This window comes from Meriones unguiculatus, chromosome 19 (genome assembly GCF_030254825.1).
Source record: "Meriones unguiculatus strain TT.TT164.6M chromosome 19, Bangor_MerUng_6.1, whole genome shotgun sequence".
Taxonomy (NCBI): domain Eukaryota; kingdom Metazoa; phylum Chordata; class Mammalia; order Rodentia; family Muridae; genus Meriones; species Meriones unguiculatus.
In genome coordinates this window covers 71,946,215-71,973,168 of record NC_083366.1, presented here as the reverse complement: position 1 = coordinate 71,973,168, position 26,954 = coordinate 71,946,215, and the positions used below count along the sequence as shown (strand labels likewise).

Below are 26,954 nucleotides of genomic sequence, written 5' to 3'. Positions count from 1 at the left end.
CGACAAAGCTTTCACATAGTTTATTTGGGAAGTGAGGGACAGAAGGAGAAGTAATAGCCAACACAGACATTACCAAAGTTAGCCAGTGCTATAGCTGACTGAATGTTTGGGCATTCAGGCCCAAGGATCTTGAAAGCGTCATGTTCTTCACATCTCAAGGGTCTGCCCAAGGTATGAGAGGGGAAGGACTTACTACCTTCATTCAAGGGGAAGGGTAGTCAGTGGCATGACCTGCCCTCTGCATTTCCAGAGAATGCTGTGTGAGTACCAAGTGGTTTCTCTGTACTTCTCAGACCTGTGCCTTCAGAAGTAGCCTTCGAACAAGAAGGAAAAGCCCACAACATTGGCTTGAGGCACTGCATTGCCAAATGGGACCTGTATGAATCTTTCAAACTTGCATGGAAATGGTTACTGCATCAGTGTCTGGAGGACGCTATGTAGCAGGGAGGATCTAAAGTGGTACCCAGAAGCTAACACAGTCTATCTGGACACCCTGCTTCAATTAAATCCCTCTGTTAAATAAGCTCTTGGAAGGGGTGGGACCTGGTGAGAGTCTCAGCACAGCAGACTCTCAGAGCTGTAACAATGGCTCTCAAGCTCTGCCTACCAGGATTACTTCTGTTTTCCCAGATCAGAAGTTTACCAGCTCAGATCCATGCCTTTAGATTCGGCGAATCCTTGGGTGGGCAAGAGCAGGTATTGGCAATGCTGTTTGTTTAGGGCCAGGCTTGGAGGCTGAACTACAGTCTTCCCTGCAGCTGGTCTAGAGGCTGTACCTGGACTCTTCAGCTACCCTAGCTTTTCCTTGGACCAGCATTTCAACTAGTTCACACTGAGTAGCATGACCCAACCTGTCATCAGGAAAAGATCCTAGTCCTCGATTTCCTTACCCTCGGTAGACTGTAACTGCTGCTGCTGCCTGCCTACTATCATCAGACTTCAAGAGTAACACACCAGCATTGGGTTCCCAGCACCTTCTTTATCTCATTATACTTAGGCTCAATCATCTCCATCAGAATAACACTTGCATTTTTATCCTATATGGCCATGTTAATCATAGATTCACAAGTTCTTACTGGTATTCCTAGTGAAAACATCCTCCTAGCCTCCTGGGAACCCAAACTGCTCATCTGCTTCAGCCTAGGTTGTTGCAGGGAATAAAAAACCTTCCAGTCATCGCTTGTGAAATGAGTATCTTACTTCCAGACTCTGGTTCCCACACCTGTGAATTTAAACACCAAGGGATATAAGCCATTATTAACACAGGCACACTGATTGGAGAACAGCATGCCAATCCTGCAGGTTCCTTATACATGTGATATCTTAGGCCACTCAAACTCTATTTGTACTAGTTGCTTGCAGCATTGAGGTTTATGCTAATGCAAGGGGATTCAGTAGTTAGTCCTTGACACAATGATGTGAGATATGATGGCAATGAATCAATATTCCCTAGGTTCTAGCACAGTTGTTTGAAGGATACACTGTGGGCAGGAAATGCATACCTATAGCCTGAGTAGCTGTTAGTTCCAATGAGGATGAATTGCTGCTGGATCATGTCACTTGATGACTCTGTGGATCTGGTAATGCCCAGATCAACTTCACCGTTCTGTTTGGTCGCCACCAAGTACATTTCAGACGGCCTTAGTAAAGCACTATCCTTGGGATGTCTATTCAGTCTTCTATGATGAATCCGAACATTTATGTCTCCTGGAGTTTCTGAGCATTTCAATACTTTGCTAGTGCAGCTCCACCACAGCCACCTCATTTTTTTTTTAACAGTTGCTGTTGAAACCACAAAGCCACCTAGCAGAATACTAAGACTGGCTTGGATGTCTCCTGTCAGTCATGGGTAAACGGATAAACTCTCCCATGGCTGGGCTTACAGTCTCCCCTCCAACTTTTCTGAGGATCCACTTGCACGTTTGTCCCAACTGACAGTATTTATTAGCCAGCTTCTACAATTCCCTGTGTCTGCCATTTTCACACAGTTGTGTTTCTCCACTTGGGAGCTGTGTCAAAACTTCACTTTAGCTCTTGGAGAACAAAGGAAACATCACAGCAGGACCTGGAGGCCCAATCGCATTGGTGTGTGTCTTAGAAACCCTGGCGATGTCACCTGAAGGAGTCTCTTTTGCAACCTGTCCACCCTTGCCTACTGTGCTAACTTCACTTGAAGGTCTGTTCCTCTGTCTTCCTGTCAATCCCTAACTTTCACAAAGAAGAATGGTAACAATTTAGCAGTGTCCAGCCTTCAGATGAAACCTTGGGCCTCAGTGCAGTTTCCTTCCATAGCATGCCCTGACACCTTGTTTTAAAGGCTGACTTTCAGTATGCCTTTAATAAGTGGTTGACTGGCTTGGGGCTATCATGCTGTGTCCCAGGATTCCTAAGTAGGTAGTAATCTTGTTCAGGTGTTGTAGTAAAATAAATTGAGTGTTGGGCTATATATTAGCCCTATTACTATCACAGCGGTATTACCTAACCCACTACCGCAAATAATAAGACACAGACACCTGCTAGATTTTATATTACCTTGGGCTAGGCAGACATTTTATTTGCACTGTCTTAACATCCTCACCATCCATCTCCCAGCCCCCATCCAATGCCATCCCCCTATCCTCCTCAACTGGTCTTTCATCCATAATCCCATGGTACTTGCTTATATTCCTCATCTGGGCTCTTTTCATGCCACTATTGGAGTCCTTCCTCCCAGGCCATGTGGTTTCTTCTCCCAGCTAACCCATCGTGGTGTCTTCCTTTTACCTCAGCCCGTTTCCCGTGATTTTCTCAAAAGCCCCGGAACCCTAGCCATGCCCCCATTTTGCCCTACCCACGTATAGGATGTTTAAGCAATCAATCAGGTATGTCTTAGGCAGGTTTACAAAAACAAGGACAGGTGTATCCGGCAGGCAGTAACCAGATCTTCAGGGCCAGTAATTAGCATCAGACCAATCTCCAACATTCAGGTGACCCACAGAATATAATGCTTTGTCTTCCACCCCTACAGATGACCAGTCTTAGCAGTGAAGGTTGCTCCCACACATCACGTTTCCATAACCCTGTTTGCCAAAACAACAGTGTTCTCAGTGTTGCAATCCCTTTGCCTGGGGGATTCCAGACTCTTCTCACAGAAGTATGTGGGGACAAACTGCCACAAGAATCCACAAAATTCAATGCTAGTAAACAATGCTTGCCCCTGATTAAGTGAACTATTGTCCTGCTTTAGGAAAAACAAAAAAAATTACAACTATTTTATTTGTAATCCTCTGCATCAAATTACTGCCTAAACAGAAATAATTTTGCACAAAGAATCTGACATCAGCTACTTCTTCTACAATCAATTAAGAACAAAATAAGCCAAAAACCAAGAGGAACCTTAAGAGCAGCTCTTCAAAAGCTTGAAGAAAGATTTTACTTCGACATTAAGATCAGTGATTTCTGCCTGGGCATGGTAGCACATGCCTGTAATCCCAGCATTTAGGAGGTGGGGACAAGGGAATTAGGCGATTAGGCTAGTCTACATAGGAGCCCGTCTCAAAGAAAACAAAATCATATCATTTAAAATCAAAGATCCTGCTATAACCTTTGCTGTATCCACTTCTATCTCAGTGTTTTCAGGAGATTCCAAGCAGCAAACAAAAGATGAGCTTTCAATATGTCACAGGAAGATCACAAGTAACTGTTTCTGTATTTAGCATGAAGCTCAATATCTAGAAAAAGACAACGCAGATTCCCCACAGGATACAGGAAAGCTGTAGTTCTTAGAATCCGAGAGTATACAAGAAAAGCAACCTAAGATAACACTGGACAAAGGTAGAGTGCTAGAACACTGGACCAGAAACTGAAACAAATATGTACTGAATCTAGATCCAAAATGATAACATGAGCTGCTCTACACTAGAGAATAATCTGTTTCCTAATTTGTAGAACCCTAACAGGAGTGGCAAGGCTACACAGGATCTACTTTATTTCCGGCATGAGTAGAGGGCGTTGCTTAGATTGGGTTTGAAAATGTTTGAAGAATAAGCCAATGAATGAGTAATGAACAGAAGGCTTACATTTAAAAATAGCTATTTGCTCACTCCATGACCAAATTGTCGGCTCAGAAAAGAACACTCAAATATCTGAAATATTTGTCTAAAACTTTATTTCAAAGTTCTTCACCTTACTATTAGTAAGGTGCACTGTCAATGCTCAGGGCCAGTGTTGCCAGGCTTGCCCATTGCCGGAATGGACTCTGAGAAAACCCACTTCTTGGCACCCAAACATTAAATTACTCTTTTCAAAACATACAGAACTCTCAGTACTTGCAAAAGGATTACATGCACCATTTCCCCACCATTCTTTAAATCTGAACTTACATTATTCATCTATAGCAGTGAATGTTACAATGAAATCATTTAAACAAATTAAAACTGTACAAATCAAAATACTACTAGTTAATATTGACAAGAATATCTTACAAATGCTACATTACATATCAGCTTGCAATCTGAAACATCACACACTTATGTGTTTTAGATAACTGAAACTTCACAGAATTGAACAGCAAATAAAGTTTAAAAAATTTAGTTCTGTACATTAGTTCCAACTATCTCTAGTTTATAGTCTATGAGGCTCATGTCATTGTTCAGCACCAAAATCACCCAGAGAACTGTCTAATGAATTTTCTTATTTATCTCATGTGGTAGTTTTTGTTGTTTTTAAAGTGAAAAGTTTAGGAAAAAACATTAGAACTTCTACTTCTAGATCTTAAAGTCAATATTCCTTTTGGCTAGTCAGATTATGTGAAAATGTGGGTTAATTTTTTTTCGTTTCCATTGAACAAATACAAAAACAAACAAAACACAAAAATACACAAACCACAAAGGAAAAAAAGGTGTCCTGGGAATTTACGATGTCAGTCTATTAACTGTATCTGTAACACTGTAACCTAGTATGCCTGTCCCTGTCCCATCCTTCCTCCTTTACACTTTATCTTCATGGGTGAGGTGCTCAGGACTGCAGCAAGCCTCCTCACACCAGCTCCAACTCAGTGCTGCTGAGTGCGACCTGGCCAGAAGCAGCTCCCACAGCCATGCCCACAGCATCCAGGTGAACCTACTGGCTGTGATGGAGGCCTGCTCAAGGCCGGCATCTTTCTGCTCACGTGATTGCAGTTAATCTTAACCTTTCTCACTGATGGTCATCAGATTCTAGAACCATAGCCCTTTTCCCTCTTCAGGATTTACAAATCTTCAGAAAAGAGAATGCCTACCTTGCAATTTTCAAGCAGGGTTTGTGCGTAACATTTAAATTTCACAATCCCAACCTAGAAAAGTTTTTCCAAAAGCTACAGGTACTTTTTTATTTAAGTATAAAATTCTTAGACATTAAAAAAAAGAAAGAACAAAAAACAACCAATTTCTAAAAATTAGACCACTAGTACCTCCGCTTGCTGCCAGAGAAGCAGTCAGTGCACACCATGTTTGAAAGCTAAACTGCACGCAAGCGTCCAGAGAGGCATGAAGTTTTACAGAGCCCTTTACATCATTGCAGTTCATTCACCATTGGCCAGCACAACAGAAGTGTATTAGCAAATTCAGCAGACTCCAAAACACAAGTCTTCTAGGCTCCATATCAGTTACAAGAACATGTAATCTGTAAAATTGTCCCAAGACATCCACTCCTCCAACCGTTTCCATCCCCCATCCCAGCCCCAAACACTGTGAAGCCATCCGGCCACAGAGCTCTTAGTGTTCCCCGTTACTGATGACAGCCGATTCAGATTCTGCTGCGGTTGCAGGGAGTCTTGGCACTTTCTTAGCAGGGCTTGGAATATGCTAAAATAAAAAGAAAACAATTGTTGGCTTCTATAATTTTTCCTCTAAAAGTCAGAGCTAATTAAAGTACCTACAGAGAAGCCAATACAGGACACACTCAGAGGCTGACACTGACAGACTGTATAAAGCTTTCCAAGGAGCGCTAAGCACCCAGTCTTGCCCTTGCAGTGAGATGAGTATGCAGTTACTCCTGCGGTGAGGAGCGCCTTCCAAGATTGCCTCTCATAACACCTTCAATTCACAACTCAGAAGCTACCTCGATGTGCTTCCTATTTGATTTAACAGCAAGAAGATCATACACTCATCAGATTATAATAAACAGGAAAATAAATAAATAAATAAACAGTAACTCTAAGGTTGAAGTTCTTCATTTGAACCTGGCTTTCCCACTGACTTCTATAATCCTGAGTGATGAGACTTGTTGGGGCCTTACCTTGAAGTTGTAAACTTCGAAGAGGTTAGTATAAGGTTTGTAAGGATTACAAAAGGAAATGTAAGTAAAGTGCCTAGCAAATAACAGGAATTCAGTCTATTGTGTCGCTTCTGAAAAGGTCTCGAGAGAAATGAGGGGCTCAGCGTCCTCCCTCCATATTGATTACCGGCCCGTAAGATACAAATGAGCCTTCTCTCAACCAAATTTCCTCTCAGTTCTAGTTTCTTGATAAACCTAGTACTTAGCACGTCTTCTACAGCTGAAAAATGGCAAAGATGGACTCTGAGCCCAGACCTTGCTCTGAGACTCTGCTTTTCTGACATTTCTTTAAGTTGTACTTCTGTTAGGGCTCTCAAACCCAAAAACATGAGTGAAAACGTCTTATATCCTGCCAAAGAGGATTAACAAAGTGAGTTTACCAACCTCTGTTGCTGTGTTTGAATGCACAAGTCCCACGCCTTCATCCAAATTATGGTCATTTGTGGAGGGGCGCCGGGCATAAGTTCTTCTGTGCTTTTCATCCACTCTGACTAGGTACCACGTTCCTTCAAAGAGTGAATCTATTGAACACTGGGGAATATAGTTGGCTGAAAGGAAAGCAGAATATCAAAAATTACGTATGACATGACCCATCTGGCAATCACAGTAAACAGAATTTTAGTATCTCTACAATTTCCCTGACATCACGTTGGTACTAAACAAAGCCTTGCTATATTTTTGCCTTGTGTATGTTTAACATGACTATAGGTCTCAACATAGCATATTACCTAGGTGATGTGTGTCCTCTCTGAGCTTCATGTTTTCAGCAAAGACATCTGGTGCCACACACGTTCTTGAGTCAAGCCTTGACTTGAGATCACATAAACTTGCTGTTATTTTGTCAAGAGCTGACCCTAAAAGAGCAAATAAGTTCAACATTAAAAGACTAAGAATAGCATGTCTCAAGGAAACTTAATAAAGTGTTGCCAAATGCAAATTACTTCTTGTCTCTTTTAAAAACTACTGTCTATGTTTAACTAAAATATAGATGGTTTTTAATACAACTTCCTACCACCCCTGACTAGACATTCTTTAGTATCAGGTAGCCCATAAGCTAAGAAACACGTGGGATTTGAAACTATAAATAACTTTTCTATCCAATTCTAGGATTCTAGCCAATCCTCAGTATAATTTTCAATGATGCCAAGTTTTCCCTCAGTATTTTTGTTCCTTCTTTCTCAAGGAAAGCACAAATGTTTGCTTCAATACAGTCAAAACCACATGGGGGAAAATTCAGAATATTACCTATTAAGGCAGATCTACAGGGTAAAGAGTAAAAAGAAAAAAAGAAAAAAATCTAAGGAAAGCAGTAATGAAATGAGAGTGGAATGCTCTCCCAGAGTGACTAATGCTCCCCTGAGAAGACGCTGGCGCAACCTCACCACAGCGGGGCTGCCATGTGCTCTTGTTAACCGACCCACCACTCACCTGGTGTGGCATCTTGCGTGACTTTAAGAGAGTACAGAGTGGCAGCCAAGCCTGAACCGTAAGAGAACACTCCAATCCTCTTCCCCGCTAACTGCTGAGGCGAGTACCTGTGAAAGGGAAAGGAGCACATTTAACAGGTACAGGCTACCGTGTGCCAGGGGTCACACAGGCAGTCCTCAGCTCAACACAGGATCTAACTTGAAGCTTTGGTCTTTGTTTACTTTGAGACATTGTCTGCTGACATAGCCTAGGCTGAACTTGCACTAACAAACTTCCTGACTCAGCCTCCTGCATGTTGGGATTATATGTATGTGCCAGCATTCCCTGCCCAGTTTAATGTTTTCAATGATCTATGAGTTTCAATACTGCAGTAAGCAACCTGACTTGAAGTTTCAGTGCTAGAGTACAATCAGAGCAAAAGCTTACATCTTTTAGGGAATTATGGGATTTAGTAAAATTATTAAACCACCCATAAATCATCATTAGGGACTTGTGGTTCAACTGTAGGTAAATAATAATAAAACCATGGAAACAAGAGCCAGGAAAGCCCACAAGATATTGACAAATCCTCAGGGAAGAGCTGCAGCCTCCCCTGTCCTTCATATCAGCTGACAGCAGTAGAGCAGACCTGAAAAGGGGAGTCAGTACTTACTGTGCCAGAACAGAAGCAAGGGAGCCATACACAGATGATGTGTACATGTTGCCATTTTGGTTTGATACAAGCAAAGACGCCTTTGTCTTCTGGTTAAATAGCTCAGAACTAGCCTTCATAAATGCCTTTTCCACATCTCTGTCGAAGTAAGTATCTTCTAATTTAACGTCCCTGAAACATTATATTAAAAGAGACAATTACATAGCACTTAAATACCATCCTTTTGCTTTATTAGTAGTTGTCCTAACTAATATTCAAATCTGTGAATATACAGGGTCTTGTTTTGCATTTACTAAGAGCCAGGGAGCAACACTGTCAGTGTATAAATGATGCTAGCCTGCTGTACAGGTCTTCTGCCTAACATTGCTGTAGTCAAGTAAAGACAACTTGAAACTGACAGGCAAATAGATCTCAACAACTCTTTAGCACTTTATAGTCACTAAACACAGTATAGAAAGAAGTCTTTCAAATCTAGTGGTGTTTATCAATTTAGCTTAAAAGGTAGTATTATAGGAATTAAGCCTTGAAAAGTCAAATAGAAGTTCCTCAGATGGAGAGAACAAGAATGTTAACATGTGCAGCATTCTAGGAGTCTAAAACATGACCACAGGATCCCTGCTGACTGATGAGGTGCAAGATGATGAATGACTGCAGAGGAAGGAGAGGTAGGGAGCTGTGCCAAACACTGGTGTCTCTGTGATCACATTATTGTGCTGGTAACAATGTGACTGGAACTAAAAACAGAAATCAGAAATGATTAATGAATTTGTGTGGGTAAGCCAGCTACCACCTCTCTAAGAACCATGTTTTCATTGATGAGATATATTAGATTAGAACAGAACTTTTCTTTTCTTTCTTTTTTTTTTTTTTTCTTTTGTTGTTATTGTTGTGGCTTCTTTGAGACAGGGTTTCTTTCTCTTGTGTAGCCCTGGCTGTTCTGGAACTCACTTTGGAGACTAGCTTGGTCTCAAACCCAGAGATCCACCTGCCTCTGTTGCCCAAGTGCTGAGATTAAACGCAGCAGCACCACTGCTCAACTGGAATAGAACACTTTTTGACTCCACTTTTCAGTTCTATACAAATAAACTCATATAATATAAAAATAATCATACCAGAACAGCTTCTTACCCAAAGGCTTCCAGGCCACTGTAAATACTGTTTTTATCTCTGTTTTGATCATTAAGAAAGTCATTCAGGAACATCCGAGCTAGAGATTTCTGCACCAGTTTACAGTATGGTGAGTGAAAGATCATGAAGCCAAAATCATTCAGGGTAAAATCTTTATCGTTTCCCTCTGAAACATAAGACCAAGAAATGATGATAGCCCCACAGAAGCCAGGACTTTTACAACTTAACTTTAGAGCTAGGATGTTTGTACCCTTACTTAAGTTTAAGAATTAAGACAAGTTTGTGCACTACACTCCAAAGAGAGCAGAGGGGATGGCAACAGAAGAGCCACCTGCCCTGTGTACTTAAATAGCAACTCCAAATTCTAACGAAATCTCTCAGTAGTTTGAAATGTGTAATCAAATAAGTCACTCAGCTATATATGATGGTAATGCTGACTTTTCAAATGCATTAATTTGCAGCATGGGTAATTTCACAGGACTTCTGTTTCTGTTCAGCATATGCACATACAAAGTTTACTTACTATGGGGTTCTAATCACTGGCCCCTTAAAAACATACTGCTAAGCCTGATGTGGTAGACATACCTGTAATTCTAGCACCGGGGAGCCTCAGGTAGAAGGCTCAGGAGTTTGAGGCCAGTGTAGGTTACAAAACCAGACTGTATCTCAAGAAACACTACTGTTAAATAATGACATTCAAAACATAGTGCTAAGTATGTATAAAATACACACCATCCTGTTACATATTTAACTATAAACAGTGTGTTATTATATATCACCAAAATGGTTCTTGTTTGTGGCTACTACAGCCCTTAATACTTGTTATGATTATATTTTTAACCCTTTCATCTCTAAGAACACAAATTGTAATCAGGAAAAAGTAATTATTTATCTAATTACTTATTTAGGGTTTTTTTTTTAAAGACAGGGTTTCTCTGTGTGGCCTTGGCTGTCCTGGACTTGCTTTGTAGACCAGGCTGGCCTCAAATGCACAGAGATCCACCTGCCTCTGCCTCCTTGAGTGCCGAGATTACAGGTGTGTGCCACTGCGCCCAGCTGAGAAAGTAATTTTTTAAACAGCTGCCTCTGGAAAATAGCTGAAAACTAAAACCTCATTTAATACTTTTCTCAAAAAATAAAGTTCAAATTTCTTTTGTAATGTAATTGATAAATCAACTTAAGTTTTAGGAATAGCTCTGCAGAAATACTTATGCCTTCATCAAAATTAACACATTCCCCAAGACTATGAAGTGGTAAGGATATTAACGGAAGTTGTTCACAAAGAAGCTTCTTGCTACAGCTGCTTAACACATTATTACACGGCCCTTTGGATACCAGAATCTAGTACAAGAAACTGGGTTGGAGGACAGCCCACCTTTCTGCCACTGGGCACGGATCTTCTTGCGGTAGACAGAGTAGCAGCGGTCCAGTGCACTGAGGTAGCACTGGATGGAGAGCTTTCCATCTACTACAGGATATTCAGAGAGCATGTCAGGCTTGTAGAAGTCATAGGCATGCTGCATATGTGTCCCACGGAGCCCTGTAAGAACCAAGACAAAAGATGCTGACACAGTCCTGCTATTATTTGCATTTTAGTAGTTCACTGTCTTATCTAAGGGCTCTCCTCAACCAATCAACTCTCAGCACTTCAATATAGGAAGTGCTGTACAAGGTGAAGCCAACATAATTTAAATAAAACTTAGATTCATTTAGGAAACTTGCCTATGGTGCTGCTAACTAGGAGATGAGGCTGGAATCCTACAGATAAAGGAACTTATAAACGACTGTGGGCACATTACTACTCTAAGTTAGGTCTTCAACTCTACCTCAGCCCATTTTACTTCTCTGTAAAGGGAGGACAACTCTACCTTTTGGACAATATTTACAAAGATAAAGTGATACAGAGAGAGCACTTGGCAGCCAATAAACATGCAGCAACTGGTAGCTTCTACTACCATATTCAAATTTCTCAGAATATTGTCAGTAAGTAAGTATAAATAATTAATAAATATAAATAAATAAGTCTGCTATCACAGACCTGCAATCCCTGGTATTTAGAAGCCAAAAGACCATCAAAATTGCAGGCCTGATTAGGTTACAGAGAGAGCTCAAGGCCAACCTGCAGAACTTAGTGATAGCCTATGCTGAAATTTAAAAAATAATTTGGGATAAAGCTCAGACAAAGAATGCTTGCCTAACAGGCACTGGGGCTAAAGTTCAAGCCCAGCACCACACACACATACACACACACACACACAAAAACGTCTTCTCACTCACCTCGGTCAAAAATTAAAGGAGCATTTGGCCCAATTAGCATAGCCACAGCTCCAACTCCACCTGTAGGTCTGGCATTTCCTGTGGCATATATAGCAATGTCTCCTGCAACTACCAGAGCATATCGTCCTGCAAAATGTAATTCAAAGTGGCCAAATTATAAAGCACGCAAGTGAACTTAAGCCTGTTATATTTCCCCAGAATATGCTTTCCCCATATGGGTAAAACAAAAAAAAACGAAAAGCACTAATTTTTTCCTGTTATTCTTCCATAAAATAAACAATTCATTTAAACAAGTCAAGTCAATCATCTTTTTAATGTGTTTGGACTAGTGTAACTGTAGTAGTTTGCACACAGTGCTCACTGACTAAACAGCCATTGCAGGACTGGAGATACTATTCTGTTATCAGAGACCCTGGGCTCTGCCCTCAAGAAGGGCTTTTTGCGTGTGCATGTGTGCTTCTGTTTGTTTCAGAATGCAGACATGGACATACCATCCCAAGAGCTAGATTCAATCCAGTTCACGGCGTTGAAGACTGCAGCTGTGCCTCCATAGCATGCATTAGTTGTATCTATCCCTTCTATATCTGTATTCCCAGACTCCTCAAACAGCTGCATCAAATTAGACTTCACTGATTTTGACTTGTCGATGATTGTCTCTGTTCCGACTTCTAGCCGCCCAATGCAATCATAGGAGAGGTTGTTTCTCTCCATCAGATTCTGAACCACAGTCAGGCAAAGAGAGTTGATGTCCTCACGATCTGTGCAGAAGCCCATCCTGGCCTGGCCCAGGCCAATGGTATACTTCCCAGCATCTACACCATCATATTTTTCCAACTCTGCTTGATCAACATACTGAGAAGGAAAGTAGATCTCCAGGGCAACAATTCCCACATCCTTGGGCCAACAAGCTTCTGCATTCAAAGGAAGTGACCCAGGCATGGTGAAAGAGCTGTTCAAAGAAAAATTAAAACATGGCTTTAGCTGTTAAGTTGCTGACTTTTCAAGTTCAAGGCTGCAAAACAGATGTTGAGAATCTAAAAGTCACCTGCATTACCATAGTCTTTCTAGGTTTCTACACTGTGCCAGAGGCACTAGCTTATGGATGTGTAAAGCAGCAACTTCAGGAAAGGAATACTACTTGTTTGTTTGAACTGTAAGCTTTTAGAAAGACTTCCACCTTATTAAAAACTTGAGTTAAAACATGGTTTTTAGAATGGGATATAGCTTAGACGTAGAGCACTTGTCTAACATGTACAAGACCCTGGGTTCAGTCCCTAGCAACACACACACACACACAGCAAGTTTTCAATAAGATTTTCCTTTAAAAATTATAAAAATAAAATGATGATTTAAAAGTATGACTTACAGGGGCTGGAGAGATGGCTTAGCAGTTAAGAGCATTTGCATCTTCCAGAGGACCTAGGCTTCATTCCTAGGACCCACATCAGGCGGCTCCAGTTCAAGGGCATCTTTGCCCTCTGACCGCCACTGGGACCTGGACTCCAGTGATGCACATACACCCACCCACGAAAACACAAAGACACACACACGTACACACCAACCAACCACAAATAAATAAATAAAATCTTTAAAAAATATATGAACAATCAATCAAAGAGAATATTTATTTCTGAACACCCTCAAAAAGTAAAAACAAATCAGCCATTGTCTAGATTACTTGCCAAAAAAAAAGCAAAAATTGCTAGCTCTTCAGACCACTGTTACCTACCACGGGATTAGTCATTTGACCTAGGAGGCTCAAGGTCTTTAAAACATGTATTTATCAAGAAATTAAAAAAAAAAATCAGTCTGGATGTTTCCAACAGGGTGTGTGAGGAGGGGCTTGTTTTACTGGAAGTAGTTATAAATGTCCTGGCTTGCTGTGAAGAAAAGCCATGAGACTACAACCCAGCTTCACATTAGGTATAACTGGGCAAAGCTGCTCAGGAAACAGAATTTTAGTTCTCCACCCATCTAGACATTTAGTGTGCCAGTTACCTAGCCAAACCTTTTTGCTATCTGCGGCAGCATTTGTCAACCTACCATTAATCTGATATTAACAGTGAAAAGTCAAATCCACATCACCTGTCCTTTGCCACTCTGAAAACTATGGTTTAATGTTAAAACAGAATAAAAGTATATGTTATTCCTACAGTGAGTTAATTATTGAGATCTTGAGGGAATATCAAAAGCAGAAAAGTTTGGTCCTTAGAACATGAAACATCTTTATAGCACCAAAGTCTTAAGTTATGACTATATTAAAACCTAAAAAATAAGCACCTAACAGCTAAGTTACAAGATTTCCTTTTTTCAGAGGATCTTATTCTATACCCCATACTAGTCTGAAATTCAAGACAATCCTTTCATTTCAGTTTCAAGTGCTAGGATTAAAGGTGAGCACAGCCACCATGCCTGGCAGTTGAAGATGTGGTCTTCAGAAGGGCAAGTCCTAAGGGTAGGGTTAGCACCCTAGCATTTCTGGAGGTGAGCTGAGCCTTTATGGACTGAGCCATCTCTCCAGCCTGGATTGGCGCCCTTACAAGAAAACATCAGAGAGCTGGTTCAAGTCTGCATGTATGCATTCTGTCTCTGCCATGTAAGGTGATGACAAGAAGGCAGCCATCTCCAATCCACAAAAGAGCCTTAACAAAGAAGGCTCATGTACCTTTCACTGTATTCCAGAACTTAAAAAAAAAAAAAAAAAAAATCTGTTGCTTAATCCTTCCATACTGTGCAGACTATGGTACTATTTTCATATGGCACTAATTTGTTTTAGTAGATTAATAGATCCAAGTGACCTCAACTAAGTCCAAATGCCTTTTAATATCTTCATGTATTTTACCAAGCATAGTAAGTATGTATTATGCAATGGGAGAGTAACAATAACTAAATGTAATAATTTGCCAATATATCCTTGAGGACATAAATTAACTGATGCTGCCCCAACGCTCAATACATTAAGACAAAAACAAAAACAAACTAGTATCATCAGCAACAGTTAGACCCAGAAGCATATATTATAATACAAGGGGTTTACTGAAGTAATGGCCTAGTAAGAGGGTAGAGAAGTGTTTACCTCCCGACCTCCTAGATCTTCAGCTTCTTTTCTGTGTCTCAAAAGGAACGTGCACACCTTTCTAGACGAGAGGCATATGACATGCTTACTCTGTCTTCATCTGGTGCTACTACAGAAGCTCTCTAACAATCCATGGTTATCTAGAGTTGGTATCCACTTCACTACACTGAGGTTGAGATGAAGACATAATGAACTGTCCATTACCAGGCACAGATTTTAAGTTAAGTCCTTGGCATAACCCACAGCAAAAAAGTTCTAAAATTAGCATTAATGCTTGTCTTTAATCCCAGTGGTCAGGAGGTAGAGGCAGGCAGATTTCTGTGAGTTTAAGACCAGCCTGATTTACAAAGCAAGTTCCAGGACAGCCAGGACTGTTATATAAAGAACTCCTGTCTTGAAAAACCAAAAATAAAACAAATAAATGACAAAAGAACCAATATAAAGGGTCCTGAATTCAACTCCCAGAACCCCAAAGAACAAAAAAGTAAACAAAGAGAGAAGCCAGTCCATACCCTTAGAGATAGCATGTAGGTAACCAGTCCACAGACTACCTTCTTATAAGTGACCTGCAGAAGCAGTAGGGTGACCTCCTCCTTTTCCTTCAGACTCTTTTCAACCCTTCAAACTGCTTGCAACATGAAGAAAACATGTTGCCTTTGCCCAATGGCTTGCAATGTTTTTGGAAATAAAATGAACAAAAACATTCTTTGTAATGTACTTTCTCACTAGTAAATTTAGTGAAGATTTGAGAATATATTGCTGCTAAATACCAAATCACCCTTCACAAGGTATCAAGTTTATGACTCTGACTGTGTGTGTGTGTGTGTGTGTGTGTGTGTGCGCACGCGCATGCGCGCGCATGTTCATATAATGTGTGTGTTTTCTGTCTAATTTGGTCACTAGTATTCATTCTTAAAGAATTTCTAGTAGCTAAGATATTTTAAGTATGTTCCTGGTAAACAAATATCAAATTTGAAATACAACAGATATAACTTAGAGGAAAACAAACAAACAACAAACAAACAAACAACACCCAGCTAAAGCGTATGAAGAATGACAGCAGAAGAAAATGGAATCATTGCTTGACGGCATTTACAACAGAAACTTGATAAAACTTTCAGCCAAAAATGTTACTGTTGGGTCTCCTATTAACCATGTGCTTTTACAGCCTCCCAAATGCCAAAATAGAGCAGATATAAATTGGTGGTGGGAATATAAAAAAACCTAGCTAAAATTCAAAATGCTTGAATTATAGTTTGTTGGCTCCTTATCCAGTCAGAGAATGAGATATTTTGATTAATTCACTATTCATAAAACACTTTTCTAAGCCATTATGGTGGCACATGCTTTAATCCCAGCACTCGGGGAGGCAGAGGCAGGTGGATCTCTGTGAGTTCAACGCCAGCCAAGTCTACAAAGCAAGTCCAGGACAGCAAGCACTACACAGAGAAACTATCTTGGAAAAACAATAACAAAACAGCAACAAAAACCCATACATCTCTAAATAAAATTTGAAAATCTAATAGTTAAAAACATTCATATGGCTTAATTTTTTTGGTAATAAGGAGTAGCACAATGAAGATTCTGTATTTATAATAAAATACAAAGGTTTCTCCTTTCAATCTCAGCTTATTAAAGGAGGCAAAAGGTACGTATCTGCCACAAAACTAGTTAACTCAACCAAGCAAGCACCCTCAGAAGGTCCTCTGCTCTCTAAGAGACCACACCCCCCAGAGGACAAAAGAAGCTACAAGTCCTAACAAAGTCAGTCAAGAAACCTTAACACTTTCCTCAGTGACTAAGGGCCAGGCTTTTAGCCCTGGGCCCTTGGCCTATGTAGAGTCTCCTAGCTGAGCTCTCCACTCCACTCCCTGTTCTGTCCTAACCAAATTATGCCTGACAGTTTTCAGCTGCTGCAATCTCAACCTTTTCCTTTATTGTTAAGGGTCGGCATCTTTCTCTTGAGAAATGTATGGCATTACAATAGCTGCAAATAATTAGGGTACTGGTCTAAACACTGCAACTCCTGTCTATTCTCATATAACCTTAAAATTCTCCCAGAGCCCAGACGTGTGTCTTTTGAAACTGTATTTTAAAAAGCACTACTGAGGGCAGGAGAGATGGCTCAGAGGTTAAAAGCACTGACTGCTCCTCCAGAGGTCCTGAGTTAAATTCCCAGCAACCACACCTATAATGAGAATCTGGTGCCCTCTTCTGGCATGCAGGTATACATGCAGGCACAACATTGTATACACAATAAATAAATAAATATTTTTAAAAAATTTAAAAAAGCACTATTGAGATGCAGAATATGGTGTCAAACTACTGAAATCTCAGCATTTGGGAGGCGGAGGCAGAAGAACTGAATCAGTCTGCAGATAAGATCCTGCCTCAAACTAACAGATAAACAGCAAATAAATAAGTAAAAGCACTTTTGGCAGCCATGCCTATCTGTGATTATTTCAAATTAACTTCTGTGGCTACATTTTATTACCCATATTTTTCATATTACAAGTAAACACTAACTTTTAAATATAAAAGTTTTTATAGTATTAACTAATTTAATAGTATTAAAAGTTTTACAGTATTAACTAATTTAAAAGAAGTGTTTATAGTATTAACTAGTTTTAAAAGGTAACATGTAGTTTTAGGAAAATATGGCTTGAGGCGTGGTGATGCCTTAAATCCCAGCACTTGGGAGGAAGAAGCAGGTGCCTGGTCTACAGAGCAAGTTCCAGCCAGGGTGACACATTGCAAGTAAGAAAGCAGCAGGGAGGAAAAAGAAACAAATATATGGCACATACAAACTGCCATTAGCTCTAGGATAAATCCCACCCTCCCACTGGAGAAAACACCTGCCTTAAGAAGCATGACTGGTGCCATACCTGTGTGAAGGACAGAGCGCGGCAGTCTCCAGGTCTGGCACTGTGTCCTCCTTCAGGCACTAGGAGTTTCAAATGAGAACTTTTAAAGTCATAAAGCACTACTACACAATCAATGACTTCAGATCAAAGAGCTACACAGGGATTTTCTTCTCTATATTATATTATACAAGAATAAAAAAACCCACAATTCAACACGTACTTAGAAAAAATATGGTACTTAAAGTTTATGGACCACTTGCCCTTGATTAGTCCTTGGGGAGGCAGGTTTGGCTCTGCAGAGGAACCAACATCACATCACCATTCAGCTATGATGCTGGGAGAGTCACAGTCTTCTCTAAGTGTAGGTTACCAAGAATCAGGATGAAGAAACACAAGTAAGTTTCTGGAATACTGACCTACAGTTTTCAGAATTTACGCAATAATTTGTGCCTCTTTGAATCTCAATTCCCTTACCTGTAAAAAAAAAAAAAGGAATACCCCTCCCTCCTCTTCCCAGTGGTGGTGAAGATGAAATATGTGGGAACTGCTTGGTAAGATCAGTCACCAATACTGCCCCATAGCAGGCAAAGGCTCTAAAGTAAGTAAACCTTGAATATGTAAGGAAAGAGATTACTAGGTTTTTACTAGGTTTTGGGGGATTGCTTTGATTATAGCATTATACATACACTTTCAGAAAATAGTTTAGCTTTTTATTGTCTCAAATTATGCTTGTGTTCTTTGTAAATAAAGCAGGCGGGGTCAAGACCTTTTCTCAGTAGGGTAGAAAAGGCATTTCTTCCCCATGTTGAGATAAAGTAACTTACAAACATCCTGAAGCCAGGACTGTAATTTGTATCAAAGGCACTTCTGAAAAGTTACTATACCCCTTTCTACTTGTTTATTTTTGCAGTGCTGAGATCAAATCTAGGCCCTCCCTTGGCCAGTCAAATACTGACCACATCCTCAGTCTTCTTTCTATTTTGATTAAACTGGAGAGAAAAAGCAGGTGGGAGGAGGAGAAAGGCACACTAATGAGAAGAAATAAGAGTCAGAGAAGGCTGTAGTGCCAATTACAGACAACATAAAAAATCCACATATCTCTGAGAGAAAAGAAGCAGTGAATGGCACTTTGGAGAAGAACCTATCAGAGAGGTTTAAGCTTTTGATTCTATTCTACAGTTGCTGCGAGGGTGCATCTTTAATCTGAAAAACTTGAAACCTAAGCTCAACAGAGTACAATTTTTTGAGTGCTGACATGACCTGTCAGTAAAAAATGCATGCAATACTTTAAATACTGTATCTTCAGATTTTGTGTGTAAGGTATATGGGAAGCATGAATTTCACCTTTAGACTTTAATCTTACCTACAAAAATCAGTTAACATATACATGCACATTTCAAAACATGAAACACTTTCTTACAGTCCCAAGCCTTTCTGATATATAATATACAATCTGTACTGCCAAGCTATAAAGAAAGTTATCAGACTATAACATCTTTTCAGAGCAAGTGCTAAGAATGAATGTGGCTCAGGAAGCAGTTAAAGAATTGCAAGCAGCCACACACCACAACACATGCTTGGAGACCTGTAAGTCACAATATAGGCATTCTGAATGAGGCTGATGGGGTTGATGCTGCTTTCTTTGCTGAAATTTACTCAACAGGATTTCTCCTTTTAGTTCACTTCCCAGCAGTGACTCAAACAAGTACACAGAAAAACTAACCTAGGATACACAGTTACCTGGTAAAGTGTAAGCAGTTACTTGCTGCTCTCTCACACTTTTAGTGGAGACAAAACCAGGATATTTAGGACCTTCATCTTTCTTTAGGAGCATATAAGTACAAATTGCTAGAAAGTCTTTACCCTCACCTGTATACTTGTATAGCTCAAATAAAGCACACCCAGCCCTGTCCACTCTCCCAATCAGAGATCCTATTCACATTTACTTATTTGTGTGTGTGCGCACATTATCTGTTCATGTGCCATGACATACATGTGAGAGTCAGAGGACAACCTGCCACGATGGCATCTTCTACCAAGTATGTCCTGGGGATTGAACTCAGATCACTAAGATTTGGTGGCAAGACCCCCCCCTTGCTGAACCGTAACTGGGGTGGGGAGTGGGAGCCTCTATTCATCTTTCAGGCTCTCTTCTAATCTAGCTACCTTTTCTAGAAAATTCTCCTAGATAAACCAGTTTTCTAATCAAGGACCTGTATTCCTATACAGATATATCATTCACACTCAAGTCTGCACAGCCTACCCTGTTGAAATATTAGTTACGTTTTGTATCTATGTTGGACAGTCTATTTTGATTTGTTTGTTTGTTTTTTTGAGACAGTAATCCTCTATGCATTCCCTGGCTGTCCTGAAGTCACTATGTAGACTAGGCTGGCCTTAAACTTGCAGAGATCCAAGCACTCACCAGGTACTAGGATTAAAATGTATGCACCAAGCCCAGCTTGTTTGCTTCTTTTAAACTAACCTTTTGAGCAGTGCTAAAGACTTTAAAGAACATTTAAGCCAGGCATGGTGGCACATGTCTAATCCCAGCACTCAGGGAGTTAGAAAAAGGCAGATCTCTGTTAGTTTGAGACCAGCCTGGTCTATAACCAGAGTCCAGGACAGCCAAGGTTACAGAGAGAAACCCTGTATAGAAAAAAAAAAAAAAAATTGGCTGAATTTAGAGTTATTCAGGACACATTCCAGGTTTTTTTTTTTTTTTTTTTTTTTTTGATTCAAATATCCATCACTAGTAAGTTTTTGCTATCACTTTTGAGATAAGCTAAACTTATTGGGCCAAACAGTGCCTAGGAATTTTAAAGAAACTGGCTCTCTACCACTACTGTTCACAGAAAGGCTAGGTTTGAATCATTCCCAGATCCTAATCTGAACATGTAAGGAGCCAAACAGAAACAGAAAAGAACATCTGTCAGTGTTTTACTCATTCTCACATGAACCCACACATATGTTACAAAGGATGTGCTTTAAAAAATTTGTTTCTGAACCAGGTGGTGGTGGCCCATGACTTTAATCCCAGCACTTGGGAGGCAGACACAGCAGATCTCTGTGAGTTCAAGGCCAGCCTGGTCTACAGAGTGAGCTTCAGGACAGCCAGAGTTACACAGAGAAACCCTGACTAGAAAAACCAAAAAAACATGCCAGGAACGGTGGCACATGCCTGTAATCCCGGCACTCAGAAGGCAGAGGCAGGTGGATCTCTGCGAGTTTGTAGGCCAGCCTGATCTACAAAGTGGATCCAGGACAGCCAAGGCTACCCAGAGAAACCCTGTCTCAGAAAAAGAAAAACCAAAAAACAAACAAACAAACAAACAAAAACAAACAAAGTTAGTTTCTCTTTATTGCACAGTTGACAGGTATTAAGGGAATACCAACAGGTGCCACACATTAGGATAAATAAATTCTTAAAACTCTAGTACTAGCACGCAGCCATTAGCTGGGTAACACACTTCTCAGCCCTTTAAAAGCACACAGCTGTCTACTATATGGCTTTCTAAAAGCCAACATTAAGTGGTGAGATTATGTTCCTTTCTAAATGAAACTATTGCCACTTCAGAGTTCCTTAGCTTACAAAAATGTAAAAATAGATTCTGATACACAGTTCAGCCACAAATCCAGTCCCTGGATAACGAAAGGCCCACCCAGGGATAAAATCATTCTAGAAGACCCAAAAAATCCCATGTTCCATCAATGTCGTGGATTTTGTATTTCTTCTAAAAACAATGTATCTAGAATCTCAGTTAAAGAAAAACAAACAAACAAAAACCTCAGAAATAAGTCCCTCAGTTAAATGGTATGAATAAGCCACCAGGAAGGGCATTTATGAAAAACAAAAGTTAAAAGCAAGCCCCAGATGACATGGCCTTTCAATGACTTCAAATTTAATTTTTATACTCTCTCTTCCTCAAGGTCAAGACAAACCTGAGAACTGGGATTGCTGAGGGCACTAAAGGGAAGATGTGTTAATTTAGGAAAGAAATATCCACACAGATTAGATACAAAGAAATGGCAGCCTCTCTTTTTCATGAGACAGGCTACCCTTACTCTCTCCATCTCCATTCAAAACTAACTGAAACTTTAAAATCTGATCAAAGAACATGAACTGTTTAGAAGCCTCAGGCTGCAAAGAATCACTTGTAGATACCCATGGAGGACTTTTCAGTCTGTCTCCAACCTGATGGGATCTGTACAATAAAAATTTAAACCACAGCTTGGAAGAAAAAAATACATAACTATGAGATTTGTCGTTGTTTAGTATGCTCTTGCTTCTCATGCTTGAACCCTAAAATACAGCAAATGTAGCAGCCAACTGAACACTCCCTGGCACACCAGATCGCGAGCAGGAGCGAGGGGCTGCAGCCGAGATGGGTAGTAAAAGCAGCCAGAGATGGCCTGAGGCCAAGGCCACAGGGGCAAGCTTGGCAAGGACAACCTCCTGCCACCTACTCCCCAGTTCCCTCTTCCAGAATGTTGCAAGGCAATTCTTTCTCTACCACTAATCAAAGAAGGTCACGTTTTCAAAGATTTCCATACACTTGGCTTCGAAACTTCCTTGACTACCTGTGGGCGTGGGGCCATCACATCTTTATAACACTTAGGGCTGGCTGTTATTAACAGGAGGTTGTGAACATATTAACAGGAGGGGTTAAGAGGAGGGAGAGGACGGAGAGAGGAGGCGCGGGGGCGGGGGAGCTCGAGCTCACTAATCTTAGATTTTAAGCAAGCCACGTACCAAAGGTGTCCAGAGCATCAGTCCTCGGCTAGGTCTAAATCGCACCTGAACTGGGGAAAAGTAACCCTGCCCACTTCCTCTCATCAATGCCACAAGCGGAGGCAGGACACACCCCCTGCCAACCTACGAGCCTCCATCTGAGCCTGGGCTTCCCCATCCCTTTGGGGTCCACCATTAACCCGAGGAACGCTCCGACAGCCCAGCTCCCTCGTCATCCCCTGCTGACGACCCCACGTCGGCGGTCACAGCCACCGCTGAGGCGACTCCGACTCCTGACTATGTCATCAGAACACCGGGCCCCCAACGCCCTCTGCCTTTTCTCCGCGCCCCGGCGTCCGCAGCGGAGTCCGGGTCCCCGCCTCCGCCCCGCAGCGGACCCTGATCCCCGGGCCCTCGAACCCCCGCGCCAGCCCGCTCCCGGAGCCCCATCCTCCGGGTCCCCGCCTCAGCCCTGACTGGAGCGCCGCTCCTTCCGGCCTAGTCAAGGACACCGCCGCCTCCCCGCACTCGCCGCCCGCCCGCGGAGCCTCGGCGGTCCCGCCCGCGCGGGACCCACTCACCCAAACGCGACCGGGCCCCGAGCGTGGAGAGCAGCGAACCCCGGAGGACAGCGGACAGTGCCTCCCGCCCTCAGCAGCTTTATAGACACCGACCCACCCGACACCGGCACCGCCGGGAGGCGGCAGGGGGCGGGACGGCGGCTCCCTCGGCCAATCACGAGCCCCAGAGTCCCCCCGCAGCGCCCGCCCCCCGGCCCGCTTTCTGCCAATAGGAAGAAAATGAGCGGCGGTGACTCCATAGGGTTTTCCCTCGCGGCCGCGGGGGCGGGGGAAGGGGCGGGGACGAAGTCGGAGGACCTGGGAAGTGGGGTGAGACGGTGACGCGCGGTGGCCCGAGAACTTGCCTGCCAATGACGGGACGGCGAGAGACGGCGAGAGCCAACGGGAGCGGAGTGAGAGGTTCTCTGGCCAATTGAAGGTCAGTGAGAGTAGCTAGGGACCAATGGCGACTTCGCGTCCCACTACTGGGGAGAGATGGTCAAGTGTGGGAGGTGAGCTCGTCCCTGCTTGGGAGACTGTCAGGTTGCCTAGCAACCACAGCTTAGCTTTTCCTGCAAAATATTTGGAATACTTGAATTCGATCTTGACGCTTTCTAGTTTCCAGAGCTGCAAAGTGCGCCTATATTACAAATTATAGCGCAAATAATTCACCCAGAATCTCTAAATCTGTAAGTATTCTAAATGCCCAATTTAAAACCACCTTGACTATTTGAGAAATTGCTGTTGAGACAATAAGTAAACCTAACGTACGATATTTTAGGGATTAGGCGTCAGTGAGGATGGGTCTTGTTCGAGAAGGGAAATTGATACAGTTTAGTGATGCGGGGGGCGGGGGGTAGGCACTTGGCTGACTACTCACCTTATCTCCTGAACTGTGATAGCTACCAAATAAAACTTTTTTTTTTTTTTTTTTTTTCAAAGACAAAGAGGGTATCCTAATTCTCAGCATAGTGAACTCAGGGTAAGAACCATCTTACTCTCCCAGAACACAGGAGCAGTTAAACACTAAAGAATGCTCCTTGAATCTGAAGGATGACAATTACTGCCTTCAGATAGACATAATATAGTTGATATAATACACATAATAAACTTGTCTGTATGAAGTCCAGTACTTATACAATGATTATACACCATAAAAGTATTTTAAAAAGCAAAATAAGAATAAATTCTAGTCTCCTGCTCAAATAGAGAAACCATAACACTTAGCTCTGGTGAGAGTGAATAAGGGAGGCTCAGAATTCCATTACCCATCCAAGAATTGTCAATAAGGGCCATTGATGGCAGTAAATTAATTTATCAAATACATAGTGGTAAGAGCAAGTAGGTAGGCTACCGCATTCAGGACAAATCTGCTATAGGCTTCAGATGCTATGTAATGGATGACATTCTTCATTTGGGTTGGAGAAAGTAGTTACCTGCTCTGTTAAAACATGCCAAAGCTTTTACCTGATAGTCAAAAGAAGGGCAGGGCAGAGATGCAGAGGTGGGCGGTGAGTGGCTATAAAGGGACTAAAGTTAGCTTAAGATCATTTTGGCCCTGGATCTTCAACATTCAAGTCCACATAAACACAAAGGCCTAATCAGCCAGTCTGGAAGATCTTCAGCTGTAGCTCGTTTCATGTGAAACTCTGGTTCACATGACCCAGTAACACATTATCAACAGAAGAGTATCAAAATCTGTTGGCTATGAAACCCACTATGAAGGAATAGCAGGAGGTACTTGGAAAGCAAGGACCATTCAGTAACTGCTATGACTCCATCATTCATATTGCACTCGATATCTATTTTTATCTTAAAATAAACTTTAAAGTTACCGTGCCATAGAAAGAGAAACACATGGCTTGGCTGTGATAAACAGCATTTGGGGGTGGGGGTAAGGAGCTAAATTTCCTGGTATATTGGAATGTTTTGAAAGGTAGGAAGGATAAACACAAGAAAGAAGAGCTTTGTCCTTGAAGAGGGATTACACATCACTCCCGAGTCCAGCATGTGCAGTGGGAAATGATTAGCCAGATGAGCCTAAGGATGAATGTCTTCGACAAGCTGCAAGTCCCACCCACGCACTGCCTTTTTGATCTAAGTAATTTTCAGTTTAGCAAAGTGGTCATGGTGATTATTACAAAGTTAAGCAATGAACAACAAAATAGATTAGTAATTAAATAAATAGCCTCTTTTTTTTTTAATTTTAAATGTAGGAGTGTTCTGTCTGCATGTACACCTACGTGCCAGAAGAGGGCATCAGATTCCAGTATAGATGGTCATGAGCCACCATGTGGTTGCTGGGAATTGAACTCAGGACCTTTCAAAAAGTAGCCACGGTTCTTAACTGGTGAGCCATCTCACCAGCCATAAGTAGCCTCTTAATTGAATTAAAAAAAAAATCTAAGATTTTTATGAAATAGTATAGTAGTTTATACTAGACTAAAAAAAAATAACTAATGTCATACAAGTGATGGCAAGGTATACAAATGAAAGGACAGGCCTGACCTCCTCTCCCCAAAAGTCATCAGTCCCAGGAACTAGGCCATAGGCCACCAATTCCAGGAATAAGAAAACCATAAAATTCTCTACCCAAGGAATAGCCTGGAAGTAACTACAGTAACAGGAAGGTATCTTATCTTACGTTAGCCCACCAACCTAACATTCCTGAGGTCTGCAGATAGCTCACTCGGTATTAGTTATGTTAATTAGCCAATCACTTTGTAACAAGCTTGCCCTTGGAATTCCGGGTTCTTGTTCAAACCCCAAATAAAAACCCTGCCATGTGGCTGCTCAGGGCTCTCGTCTCTGATCCACTGCTTTCGTGATGATGGAGAATAAAGCTCTTTGCTCTTTCATACGTGGTCTGGCTCCTGGTGGTCTTTGAGGACCTTAAGATTTAGGCATAACACATATGACCAAAAAGAATTTTACAGTACCCCACATACTGTGAATCTGAAAACAAATTTGGACTCTTGATTACTTTTCTTTAAGCAATTGTTAAGACTAGAATAAAAAATAAATTAAAGGCACAGTTTTGCTAGCATATTTGGGGGGTTGTTTTCTTGTGAGATTTTTTTTAATTTTCTGTCTTTTTTTTTTAACAAATACAAATAAAGTCTAACTCAAAAAAAGAGAAATCTAACAGCTCAACAAAAGTTCTTAGTTGCATTCTAGATATTGAAAGGCCATGTCACAATTTAAAATCCAATGGTAAAAACAGAGGCTTAGAACTGTTTGGTAATCACAAGTCAAAAGAACAAAGTTTTCGAAACACTTTTTATTCTTTTAAGATTTTAAGTTTTCTGAGCCACATGTTTTGACAGAGCATAGGAAGACTGCTATCCTGGTTAAGACTTGTTAAAATATATGCTCTGTTAAAATGTCTTAGAACTCAGTGGCGTACATTGTTGGTCAGACACTTTAGAAGCCACTTATCAAATGAAGTATAATCTGTTGTAGTGCCCTACTTTGGAAGGAAAATGAAGCTTGCCAAGAAGCCAGAAGATATCATGATAATGTTCAGTATTATAAATTCACCCATTGAGCAAACATTTACTCTTTACTGCTTCTGTAGTAGAAACTGCAGAAGATCTATGCTGTTAACAAGGCAAATACTAACTACATGAGATGCTGTTACAGTCATTCCAGATGTTAACCAGATCTTGTGGTACACACACACACAAACACAGAGGGGATGGAGTGTGCTGGTTAAATATCTCGATCATTTAAAATTGGTTATATATTGTAAGGATAACATTTTGGTCATCTTGGGTTAAATAAATGTATTATGTTTAATTTTGCTGGTTTCATTTTAATTTTTAGTGTGGTTACCACAACAGTGAAATTATGCCTATAGCTTCTGTTTGTGGCTCTACACGTATTCTAAACAACAGAAAAAATAATTGGAAAATACAGACTCTGTCCCCAAAGACTATGTAAG

At 41.2% G+C, this 26,954-nt stretch overlaps 1 protein-coding gene across 2 annotated transcripts; it reads right to left on the bottom strand.

Annotated features, from left to right (window-relative positions):
• Window positions 1-4,130: 4,130 nt before the first annotated feature.
• Hmgcs1 (3-hydroxy-3-methylglutaryl-CoA synthase 1) lies at window positions 4,131-23,191 on the bottom strand. 2 transcript variants are annotated; one of them, XM_060372895.1, is made up of 11 exons: window positions 23,033-23,191; window positions 17,741-17,799; window positions 12,271-12,728; window positions 11,780-11,905; window positions 10,878-11,042; window positions 9,503-9,668; window positions 8,375-8,545; window positions 7,723-7,829; window positions 7,023-7,148; window positions 6,679-6,842; window positions 4,131-5,822 (listed from the first exon to the last, which is right to left on the bottom strand). In XM_060372895.1, the coding sequence occupies exons 3-11, from the start codon at window positions 12,716-12,718 to the stop codon at window positions 5,733-5,735; spliced, it is 1,563 nt and encodes a 520-aa protein (XP_060228878.1). In that variant the 5' UTR covers window positions 12,719-12,728; window positions 17,741-17,799; window positions 23,033-23,191; the 3' UTR covers window positions 4,131-5,732. The 2 variants fall into 2 exon arrangements, with proteins under 2 accessions (XP_060228878.1, XP_021505838.2); XM_021650163.2 differs by lacking the exon at window positions 17,741-17,799.
• Between the last annotated feature and the right edge of the window lie 3,763 nt (window positions 23,192-26,954).